Raw genomic sequence first — 12,574 nt, 5'->3', positions numbered from 1 at the left:
TTAAATATATATATTTTTAGCTGTCCAGATCATTTCTTTCTATTTTTAGTAGAGACGGGGTCTTGCTCTCGCTCAGGCTGGTCTCAAACTCCTGACTTCGAGCGATCCACCTGCCTCGGCCTCCCAGAGTGCTAGGGTTACAGGTGTGAGCCACCGTGCCGGGCCAGTTTTTACATTTTTAAAAGGTTGTTTAAAAGAACAAGGAAGAATATGTGGCTCACAAAGCCTGCATTGTTTAATCTCTGGCCCTTTAGAGAAAAAGTTATCTGACCCCTTATTTTCATCATAATATTCAATGCTAAAACAGAAAGGTTTGTAACTGTATTTGTTCATACTTCCATGAAGAAAGGAAAATAAATACCTGTTACCTTCATTGCCAAAAACAGTATAGAAATACATGAACAGTGTATGTGATGGTTGCCCTTCTGTTTTTCTTCTTTGGATCTAGTTAAACAGTGTATTGCCTGCCTGGCTTATGTTGACTTTTCATCAGTTAGTTGGGTTATCATATAATGAAACCTGTTTGACTTCAGAAATTACAAGGCTGTGGTGAATAAGTAGGTTTGGCTATTACAGAATTTCAGCCTCTTTGGCTACGTATTTCTTCAAGAAACCTAAGAGTGTTAGGAACATGGATATAACTATACAATTATAGTGATAAAAAACCAGAGAGACATAGATGCCAAGTATCTTGTTTAAAATTGCTTACTGTGACCAGATTGGACTGAGGTTGTTGCTGGCAATTGCTTCCTACTATAGCTCCATATGGCACATATTTATTTGTATGTGCTTTTGTATTATTATTGTTGGTGTATTTTCAGGATAAATTCCCAAAAGTGGTATTGCTGGGTTGAAGGTTGAATGCACATGTAGTTTTGTTAGATGTTATCAAATTCCCCTCCAATAGGGATTATTCCATTTTTCATTCCTACCTGAAATATATAAGAGAAAGAAGCACCATTTTAAAGTATTCACATTGTCTCTTAATTAAAATGTGTTAGAGATATGTGTGCATATCTAGATCTATATAGGTATATTGTTATGTATGTATTTCAATATAAGGGACACAGGCCAGTTGACAGTCCCCTTTATGTTCATTACTTTTAACTTTTTTTTTTCTTCTCCACATTTTTTTTTTTTTTTTTTTTTTGTGAGATGGAGTCTCACTTTGTTGCCCTGGCTAGAGTGAGTGCCGTGGCGTCAGCCTAGCTCACAGCAACCTCAAACTCCTAGGCTTAAACGATACTACTGCCTCAGCCTCCTGAGTAGCTGGGACTACAGGCATGCGCCACCATGCTTGGCTAATTTTTTCTATATATATTTTTAGTTGTCCAGATAATTTTTTTTTTATCTCTATTCTTAGTAGGGACGGGGTCTTGCTCTTGCTGGTGTCGAACTCCTGACCTCGAGCGATCCACCCACCTCGGCCTCCCAGAGGGCTAGGTTTACAGGCATGAGCCACCACGCCTGGCCTCTTCTCCACATTTAAAACATGGTTTAGGATTATTGAACATTCCAAAAGTGAGACATAATATGAAGGAAATTTCCTTCATTCATCTTTAGAATTATAATCGTCTTCTGAGGCTTTTGTGAACCCCAGTTTGTCTTTGAATTTAATTCCAATAAGTAATTTTCATCAGTGAGGAGATGCTGTTTATGACATTCAGCTAGTCCAGCTATTATTCCAGTGGTATTTTGCTAGCCTGAACAGTTTTCCTTCTGGCTACTTTTCAGGGACTATAAACAATGATAAACAGTTTTGTGGTAGCAGTTGCAGTTTGAATACTACACTGTTCAGTTTCAGAATTTTTTTTCCTGATAAAATTAAAGAGAATCATTGTTTTTAGCATACATTTATTTTTGATTGTTAAGGATTCTTAAAGCAGCATTAAGAAGATTAGTGATTTGTATAGAGAAGTAACTGACTACTACTGTCTATTCATATACTTTCCCTACATATTTCCAGTGCTTACCTGGAATTTTGTCTTTCTCAACAGCAACAATGGTGTGGCTGGTGAATATGGCAGAAGGAGACCCAGAAGCCCAAAGGAGGGTATCCAAAAACACTAAGTATAACGCACAAAGTAGGTGACTTTTATTTGGAAATATCCTGCTTTTTCATGGTCATTGTCATCTTACAGGCTAACAGTGGGTTATGAAGCAATCATGGACTCCTTTGAGAATTTCTTGAAAGATGTGGCAATGCCCAGTAAATACACAGATTAATATTTAAGGAGTTCAGATACTCCAGACCCAACAGTACTAAGGCACTCTAGGTTGAGATTTCTGCTATTGAATATCTAGTATAGTATGGAAAGGTTCAAGTTGAGGCTATGATTTTTTAAAGAAAAAGTAAGAGCTCTCTCTCTCCAAACATGTAAAATGAGAGCCTCTTATCTAACATGGCCAGAGTAACTTAACTATAATTTGATTTGAGATGTGGTAGTGTTTATACTGAGAAGGTCAAATATTCCAGTGGATGTGACTTTCTGGAAGAGAATAATAATGGCTTAGGATAGAAGAGTGAAAGACCCATTGTGGCTACTACAGAAGATATTAATAACACAAATTAGAAGTTTTTATTAGAAAGAGTTGAGGAATAACAGCATAATATAAATGGTAAAGACAGGAAAATGTTTAAAGCAAAACAAAGGGCTAATCTTATGAGGAAGCTGAAAAACAGGAAAAATAAAGATTAGTGAGGAAAAAAGGTCTTGAATTGCTGTTTATCAGGAAAGGGAGAGTTGAGGTTTTGTAGAACCAAGAAAACTGCAGGGTTAGCATTTGGGTAACTTCAGGGAGGACACTTTGAGTTGGGAATTCATATTTGGGACCCAAAGATATCAGGCTTCATTCTACAGGGAGCAAGAAAACAGAACAAGGTGGAGTTAGACCAGTAGTAGACCTAGTAGAAAAGTAGTAAATGTATTGGCAACAATTGCTACAACCCTGGTTATTATGTTAACCTGTGTTCAGTTAAAGAGAATTAAAAGGTTAATTGTCTGTGAGTTTATATGAGCACCTGTGTGCCCAGTACGTTGCCAGGCACTGGGGATATAGCACTGAACAAGACATGCGCTGCCCTTGTGGAGCTTATAATATATTTGGGGAGACAGACGTTCAACATATTATTGCATAAATAATTAAGTTTATAGTAGAGGAATTTTAAGTATTCTGGAAAGTCAAGGAGGGCTTCCCTGAGGAAGTGATAATAGCAGTGGAGAAAGAACTTTCCAAAAGAGGAAATGCATGGGTGAAGGCTTTGAGGTGAGAAGGCAGGATGAACTTCAGAGTTCCTCAGTGAGAGTGCTGCTGGTATTTTAGGTGGGACAGTTCTTCATTGTGTGGGATTTCGTCTCACATTGCAAGATATTTAGAATCCCTGGCCCCTCACCCACTAAATGCCAATGGTGGCTCCAAGGCCTTGTGGTAACCAAAAACTCCTCCATTCTGGTTATTTCCAAACACCCTCTAGTGCCATCCATAGTTGAAAACCACGGTGTTAGTGAAACTAGAAGTTAGATTGGAACAAAAAGACATAGGGCTCCAATAGGGATGTCTGTGCAAGGGAAAAAAAATAATAGAATGGATAGATTACCTGATGTGTTTGAACTCTATCAGAGAGTTTGAGGATAAATTAGACATAGGTATTATATAGAGATCCATCAAGGGAAAAAATGAGGCAGTTATCCAGAGAAAACAAAAAGTTGTTCAAAAAAGCAAATGTAATTATAATATATTCTGGCTGTAGCAAAGTAGTTTAGTTGCAAATATTATTTTCATAGTGATAATATGATTAATAAAGCTGAATTTAACAAAATGATGACATTGGGAAAATGGGAGGAGTTAATGAGTATGTATGCATAAGAGGATGAGAGCCAATGCTTCATCTTCCCTCTAGGAAATGAATAAGTCACCTAAATTAAAAGATTAAGACAGAGCACGATGAGCATGCTATTTATAATTAATTATGGAGGTAAATACCGAAAGAAACAGCTAAAAAAAGTTGAAAGGAAGAATGAGGATCAGGGGTGAGAAGGGATGGGGCCAAACAGGGGCTGCTGTTTTTATTTGTAAGTCTTATTCTTAAATGATTTTATAAACTCTGAACCAGGGAAGATTCGGGCTTTGTGGAGACTTGGTTAAGAAAAAGAATACAAAACTACCAATACAAAATTACTGGGGCTGTCCCAGAGGAAGTCTGTTCAAGTAAGAGCCCTGACGTGTACAAGCTTTACTTACTTATTCACAGTAAATTTACTTCTGCTATAAACGTGTATTACTTTTATAAAAAATAAGGGAAGAAAAATGTTTTGAGCTTCATTTATGATTAATATTTTAACTATTTTTAATGTATGGAAGTTTCTCCAGACTGTCATGCTCACCATTTTCAATCAGATTGACAAGCATTACAACAAAGCAACTAGCCTATAATGCAATTCACTCCTCTTCCTTTCTCCCTTCTCCTACCATAATGAATCCACTTTTATAACTTAGTCAGTCAAGCCAGTGGTGCATGCTAATAGTTAGGAAACTTAGCTACAAAGAACAGAAAAATCCAACTCAGTTGCCATAAATAAAGAATGAAATATATTCTCTCGCATGACAGGAAGTCCGGAGGCATCTATTGGGTTAATTTTGTAGCTCACTGATGTTATCAAAGGTCCAGGTTCTTTCCATCTTCCTACTCTGCCATTGTTAGCATATAGGCTTGGTCGTCAGCCTCACTGCTTCTCATGGTCACCACTGTCATGCCAGGCATCATATGCAGCTAGATAAGACAACATCCAGGGCAAGAAAGTGTTTGTTTCTTCCTTGAATCTCTCTAAAAAGTGAGAAAATTTCCCCAAAATTCCCAGCAGACCTTTCCTTACCACTCATTGGCTCATACTGAGTCACAACCCCACAGCCTTAGAGCTTTCATTGGGAAAAGAGGAATGTTGGGATTACCACGCTTGGCTTGGGTTGGTCAGGATTTACCACCGGAGTCATGTGGTTGAGGGGTGGAAACCCGAATGAATCAGGATTCTGCCCTTAGGAAATCAGGAGGAAAATGGTGATTGGAGAAGCCACCAGCAGGCACTACTACAGCCCATAGCTTCGTGGTTTAAGAGCCAGCTAACTTAGTTATTAATAATACAGTGACAGGTAGTTACTGTGTCTGTATAATTTTCTTAAAGGTATTAAGAAATTTTTCTAAGCATTAGAGTGTAATTTCCACTTTCTCTTGAAGGTACAGAAAGGGAGTCACAAGATGCTGATGCAGAGAATGATGATGGCGGCTTCAGTGAAGAGTGGGAAGCCCAAAGGGACAGTCAACTAGGACCTCATCGCTCTACATCGGAGTCACGAGCTGCTGTCCAGGAAATTTCCAGCAGCATCCCAGCCAGTGAAGATCCAGAGGAAAGTATGTGCATTTCTCTATGTTGCAAAGTCTTGGATTTCTTTAGGTAGCTACATTATCAACCTCTCTAAGAATAAAATGAATTGAGAGCATTACAGTCTAATTCTATATCATATGTAGCTTTTAGTGAGAAATATCAGTAATAGTTGATGACTTTTGTTACAGTTAAGTTTACTAATAGGCAAAATTTTGCTCTTCATATTTTTTATTTTTTGTTTTATTTTTTATTTTATTTTATTTTTTTTGAGACAGAGTGTCACTTTGTTGCCCTGGCTAGAGTGAGTGCCATGGCGTCAGCCTAGCTCACAGCAACCTCAAACTCCTGGGTTTAAGCAATCCTACTGCCTCAGCCTCACCATGCCCGGCTAATTTTTTCTATATATATTTTAGTTGGCCAGATAATTTCTTTCTATTTTTAGTAGAGATGGGGTCTCGCTGTTGCTCAGGCTGGTCTCAAACTCCTGACCTCGAGCGATCCACCTGCCTCGGCCTCCCAGAGTGCTAGGATTACAGGCGTGAGCCACCGCGCCCGGCCTGTTTCATTTTTTAAAAGCCAGTCAAATTTAGCAGTAGGGGGTTGTATACCAACTTTAGTGATGATAATGTTATTAATAATAAGTTCTGATAACCCACTACCATCAGACCTGCCCAGATGTTTTAAATTGGCCTTTTACAGCCTGATCTTTTGGCATTTATTTTATAAAGTAAAAGATTATTTTGAAATTATTCCAGTAAGACTTCATGGCTGTAATATATTTGTCTACAAAAATTTCATTAATATATTTCACTCTTTGCTGTACTGAGATCTGTGGATTTGCACGTTATAATCTTTTACATTGTTATTCCTTTTGTTGGCAAGTACTACATTTTATTAATTTTAAGAATATTGGCAGAAATGCAAATATTTCTTTAGTGTCTAAGATGTGTTTCCACTTGATAGATTTAAGTTAGCACTTAGGACTTCTTAGGAACATTATCTATCAGTCATTAGAGCCCCTTGGTTAGGGCTCAGTCATCTCTTCAGTTAGTCTTAGAGATCTGATGTATTGAATAAGGAGATTAGCACATTTTACAACTAAGGTATCCTCAGTTTTCCTGTTTTCACAAAAGTGAAATTCGATTAAAACATTACAACAAAATATTAAGTAATTTTAAAGAAACAAACACCTAGATTCCTTAGTTTATTTAATGATTAATTTTTTTTATTTATATTTATTTATTTTTGAGGCAGAGTCCTGCTCTGTCACCCTGGCTAGAGTGCCGTGTCATCAGCCTAGCTCACAGCAACCTCAAACTCCTGGGCTCAAGTGATCCTTTTGCCTCAGCCTCCCAAGTAGCTGGGACTACAGGCAGGAGCCACCATACCAGGCTAATTTTTTCTACATATTTTTAGTTATCCAGCTAATTTCTTTCTTTTTTTTTTTTTTTTTATTTCAGCTCATCATGGGGGTACATAAGTTCAGGTCATATACATTGTCCATGTCCCGCCCATCCCCCCGAGTCAGAGTCCCAAGCGCGTCCATTCTCATTCTCCAGACAGTGCGCCTGGCACTCATCATGTAGTCATACCTCCATCCCCTCCCCCGCCCACCTCCCCGGGTCTGCACCTTCAAGCATGACCATTCCCCAGAGGGTGTGCAACGCACTCATAGCTAATTTCTTTCTATGTTTTTTTTTTTTTTTTTCAGTAGAGACAGGATCTTGCTCTTGCTCAGGCTGGTTTTGAACTCCTGAGCTCAAACGATCCACCCACCTCAGCCTCCCAGAGTGCTAGGATTACAGGCGTGAGCCACGGTGCCCAGCCAATCATTAATTATTATGACCTTGACATTATACTTCAGTTTGAGCAGAACACTTTTTATAGCTTGCTCTGCTTTTAACTGAGTCAGAACTTTCCCTGGGCATATTCATGACTTTGTTGCTTGGCTGAGTTTTCCAGATGTCAAAGTTCAGCTGCAGCCTGTGACTTTCCTACTCCTGGGGAACTAGACATAATTGCCTACTCTTACACCAAGTTTAACTTGCCTTTGCTGATATTTTTTCTGCCCTCAAAGTTATCATCATAGGCTGGGCACGGTGGCTCACACCTGTAATCCTAGCACTCTAAGAGGCCGAGGCTGGAGGATCACTCAAGGTCAGGAGTTCGAGACCAGCCTGAACAAGAGAGAGACCCCGTTTCTGCTAAAAAAAAATAGAAAGAAATTATCTGGACAACTAAAAATATAGAAAAAATTAGCCAGGCGTGGTGGCACATGCCTGTAGTCCCAGCTACTTGGAAGGGTGAAGCAGGATTGCTTGAATCCAGGAGTGAGGTTGCTGTGAGCTAGGCTGACTCTACGGCACTCTAGCCTGGGCAACAGAGCAAGACTCTGTCTCAAAAAAATAAAATAATATAAATAAATAAATACTTAAAACTTAATAAGATTGTCCAAATTAAATATGGAGGCCAGGTGTGATGTCACATGCTTGTAATCCTAGCACTTTGGGAGGCTGAGGTGAGAGGATCACTTGAGCCCAGAAGTTTTAGGTTGCAATAAGCTATGGTGATGCCACTGCACTCTAGCCCAGGCAACAGAGTGAGACCTGTCTCCAAAAAAAAAAAAAAGGTGGGTGTGGAGGGAATGCTTTGACCAGACATTTCACTAAAGGAGAAATATAATGGCTAATAAGTGCATGAAAAGATGTTCAGTGTCATTAATCAGAATATGTATAATTAAAAAGACTAACAATACCAAGTGTTGGTGAGGATATGAAGAAACTAGAACCCTCTTGTGTTGCTGGTGGGAATGTAAACTGGCACAGCCAGTGTGGAAAACAATCTGGCAGTTTATTAAAAAGCTAAACCTAAACTTACCGTATCTCAGCAATCCCACTCCTTGGAGTCTACCCAATAGAAAGAAAATAATCTATCCCCACAGAGTCTTGCACTCAAATGTTTACATCAGCATCACTCATAATATCCAAAACCTCAAAACAGCACAGATGTCCATCAACTGGTAAATGGGTAAGCAAAGTAATAGTATATCCATACAATGGAAAACTATTCAGCAATACAAAGGAACAGGCACATGCAATTTCGTAGATAAACCTCAAAAATATTATACTGAAAGAAGCCAGCCTCATATTGTATGAGTATGAGCATCATATTGTATGAATCTATGTGAAATGTCTAGAAGAGGCAAATTTCTAGACATAGAAAGCAGATCAGTGGTTGCTTAAGGCCTGGGGTAGGAGCAGGTATTAACTGTAAATTGGTACGCAGTATCTTACAGGGGTGAGGGGAGTATAGATTGTGGTGATGGCTGTACAGCTCTACGTTTTCCACAATCATTGAATCTTACAGTAGATAAAGTTTAAAAGAAATTATACCTCAGTGGCCGGGCGCGGTGGTTCACGCCTGTAATCCTAGCACTCTGGAAGGCCAAGGCGGGCGGATCGCTCGAGGTCAGGAGTTCGAGACCAGCCTGAGCAAGAGCGAGACCCCGTCTCTACTAAAAATCGAAACAAATTATCTAGCCAACTAAAAATATATATAGAAAAAAATTAGCCAGGCATGGTGGCACATGCCTGTAGTCCCAGCTACTCGGGAGGCTGAGGCAGTAGGATTGCTTAAGCCCAGGAGTTTGAGGTTGCTGTGAGCGAGGCTGACGCCACGGCACTCACTCTAGCCCGGGCAACAGAACCAGACTCTGTCTCAAAAAAAAAAGAAATTATACCTCAGTGAAGCTGTTTTTTAAAAGAAAGATGATGCCTGTCTCATAAGGGTATATAAGAATTTATTAATTTATTAGTATAAATATTGAGTATAAGCTAGGCATTTGATAGATTACAATTACTATTATTGTTGTTGTTATTGATCAATAACAGCGGCATCTGTTAAGATTCCAGAGTCAGTCACATAGAATCTGAAACTCCTATTGTTGAAAACCAAAAAAAAAGAAAGAAAACCTAGCCAAAGCCTAAGTGTATCATTTACTTCTCATTCAATGTGGGGTGGAGTAAGGCAGTGATATTTTTGAATTGTGAAATCATAGCAAAGAGTAACTTTTTTATATTCATAATCTTTCCTTTTTAGGGGGAGTAAAACTTGGATTGGGAGATTTCATTTTCTACAGTGTTCTGGTTGGTAAAGCCTCAGCAACAGCCAGTGGAGACTGGAACACAACCATAGCGTGTTTTGTAGCCATATTAATTGTAAGTATACACTAATAAAATGTGTCAGAACTCGTAATGTCAAAACTGATTATCCTTTTAAAGGCAGGTCTGTTTTAATCCCAGGTGGGCTAAGTGTTCCAGTCCCCCGAGGAGCTTTTTAAAAACACAGTTAATGGACCTCACCTCAGTAGTTCTCCTTCCTGGCCACACATTAAAATCACCTGGGAGCTTTTAAAACTGTGAGCTCTGCCCAGAGATATTCTTAATTTAATTTGTTTTAATTGTGTAGTTTTTCAAAGTTCCCCAGGACATTCTGATAAGTACTTCTGATTGGGAACCACTGCTTCAAGCTCAGCAGCAAAGATGTGTATGAAATTAGCTCTGCTAGAGGTCGGTGTTAAAGAGATGAACAGGCCGGGTGTGGTGGCTCACGCCTGTAATCCTAGCACTCTGGGAGGCCGAGGCAGGAGGGTTGCTTGAGCTCAGAAGTTTGAGACCAGTCTGAGCAAGAGCAAGACCCCATCTCTACTAAAAATAGAAAAATTAGTACATGCCATAGCTACTTGGGAGGCTGAGGCAGGAGGATCGCTTGAGCCCAGGAGTTTGAGGTTGCTGTGAGCTAGGCTGATGCCATGGTACTCTAGCCCAGGCAACAGAGCAAGACTCTGTCTCAAAAAAAAAAAAAAAAATAGTTATTTTCAAATTCTATTCCTTTCCTATAATTAGGAGATAAAATATCCACAGTGTGAGCCTAGTAAACTGTAGCAAAGAGAAATAAATGTTTCCTTTTTAATCAAGAAGCTACTTTTTTTTCATGGCAGCTCTTCCAGATTTAATGAAATATTTGTTCTAAAATTTAACCGCAAAGGAAAATATTCAATTAACTAAGTTAAAACCAAAGCTGAGCATGGTGGCTCACACCTGTAGTCCCAGCTACTTGGGAGGCTGAGGTGGGGGAATTTGAGGTTACAGTGAGCTATAATGGCACCACTGCACTCCAGCCTGGGCAACAGAGGGAGATCCTGTCTCTAAAAGGATTTTTTTAAATCATAATTTTAAAAAAATGTTAAAATGAAGACTTGTGATTGAGTTGTTTTGCCTGAAAATGGTTTCAGAATTATGTGTGAGTTTGTGTCTTTCCCATCCTGTCCGCAGGGTTTGTGCCTTACGTTACTACTCCTCGCCATTTTCAAGAAAGCATTGCCGGCTCTTCCAATCTCTATCACCTTCGGGCTTGTTTTCTACTTTGCCACGGATTATCTTGTACAGCCCTTCATGGACCAACTAGCATTCCATCAGTTTTATATCTAGCACATTTGCAGTTAGAATCCCATCAATGTTTCTCCTTTGACTATAATAAAATCTGGGCAGGACAAAGGTGATTTTCCTATGTCCACATCTAACAAAGTCAAGATTCCTGGCTGGACTTTTGCAGCTTCCTTCCAAGTTTTCCTGACCACCTGCAGTATTGGACATTGGAAGGAGATATCTTTAGAAAATGGTTTTGAACATTCTTCATCGTGGTGGACTGTGTCCCTCGGTGCAAAACTACCAGATTTGAGGGACAAGGACAAGGAAATGTGATGGGCCAAGAAGTTGCTGTGCTCCCTCAACGGTTTGACCCTTTGTCACAGGGAGATTTTACCAACACTGCAGACTCTCAGGACTACCATTACCAAAAGGTTAAATGAAGTGGTTTAAACCAAACAACTCTTCATCTTAAACTACATGTTGAAAATCAACCTAATAAATCTATATTAATTGAATTCTGAACCTTTGCAGGAGATACTGTGAGGAGAGCAGGCACCAGCAGCAAAATGGAGAGGTGGAAAGGGGCTCACGCTTTCTTTCACTTCCAGACTTTTTTGCTGCAGATTTATAATTTTTAAATAAGACTTCCCCTGTCCCCCACTTTGAGTCAAGTCATATGTGTAGGTTGATTTTGACCATCTTTGTTCTCAAGCACTGAAACTCATTACCATCTTTGGTCACCATTTCTTCCCAAGGCCAGTGTGAACTTATCTGAGGTTGCTTTATCCTAAAAGTGTTAGCCTCAGGTTCCAAATTCAGTAATTTCTGAAAATAATGGAAATATTGCTCAACAGTTCCCTATCATCCTTAAGTTAATTCTGGATTTTCCACCAAATTCCTAATTTTTAGACATACATGTAGGTTCACTTCCCCCAAGATGCCTCCTCTGTCCCTCTTCCCTCCATTCCCATGCAAGCAGTCCTCTCCTGCAGCAAATAAGGCAGCTCTGTCATGGTAGCAAATGATACTGGTGTTCTAGGATTTTATTCTTTGTATGATGCAAAGAACGTGTTATGAATCAGTGCTATCAGCCTTGCTGTCATACTGTCTTCCATAGCAGATATGATGTGTACCCAAAGACAGTAGAATTAAAGAAGAGTAAAATGGCTGGTGAAGCATTTTCTGTCCTGGTTTTTCTTTTTTTCCTATTACCCACTGCCTCTGACAGTAGGTCAGAATTTGTACTAACAGCCAAAAACTGATGGTTTATAAGATCATGAATTAGTTGTATCAGTACAAAGCAAGAGTTTGGAGACAGCCATCACTTGGTGAGCTGTAGGAGAACCTGGGGTCGGGAGGAGAACCAGCTGCCAAGAGGGAGAAAGAAGGGGCCTCCAGCGGCCAAGGGGACAGAATGCACTAATGGTGTGAAGGAGATCCAGGTTATTCCTCAGGAACCTCACAATGGGTGCTCTGTGGTCTCCTGTCTGCCTAAACATTTCTGTCAATGTGCCTTTGTGTGAATCGGGCAGCGGAGTGGGGTGGAGTTCAGTCTCTGCGCAGTTCGGTGCACAGAGCCATCAGCCTGGGGGCACATGACAGCTCCAAATGAAGCCTTGCTGGGGCACGGCCCTCCTTTCGCCACAGAGAACCCTCAGCCATGGTGACCAGATGGATGGTAAGCATTTCTGAGAATCTTAGTTTCCTCTTATGGATGAAGAAAGGCTGGCTTTTCCTCTGTTGCATGCTGTTTTCTCTCCCAGC

General features: G+C 39.8%; 1 protein-coding gene across 5 annotated transcripts in view; it reads left to right on the top strand.

The window, feature by feature from the left end:
- The window catches only part of PSEN1 (presenilin 1), a 64,136-nt gene extending 52,148 nt beyond the window's left edge, over positions 1-11,988 (top strand). For all 5 annotated transcript variants that reach the window (XM_045564407.1, XM_045564380.1, XM_045564388.1 and 2 more), the window contains 4 exons: positions 1,998-2,084; positions 5,234-5,407; positions 9,480-9,598; positions 10,715-11,988. In XM_045564407.1, coding sequence (XP_045420363.1) covers positions 1,998-2,084; positions 5,234-5,407; positions 9,480-9,598; positions 10,715-10,870 — 536 coding nt within the window. In that variant the 3' untranslated portion in view covers positions 10,871-11,988. The remainder of the gene's footprint in view (positions 1-1,997; positions 2,085-5,233; positions 5,408-9,479; positions 9,599-10,714) is intronic.
- Positions 11,989-12,574: the final 586 nt, after the last annotated feature.

The sequence above is a fragment of the Lemur catta genome, chromosome 1 (assembly GCF_020740605.2).
Source record: "Lemur catta isolate mLemCat1 chromosome 1, mLemCat1.pri, whole genome shotgun sequence".
Classification (NCBI taxonomy): domain Eukaryota; kingdom Metazoa; phylum Chordata; class Mammalia; order Primates; family Lemuridae; genus Lemur; species Lemur catta.
This window is presented reverse-complemented; position numbering and strand designations above follow the sequence as displayed.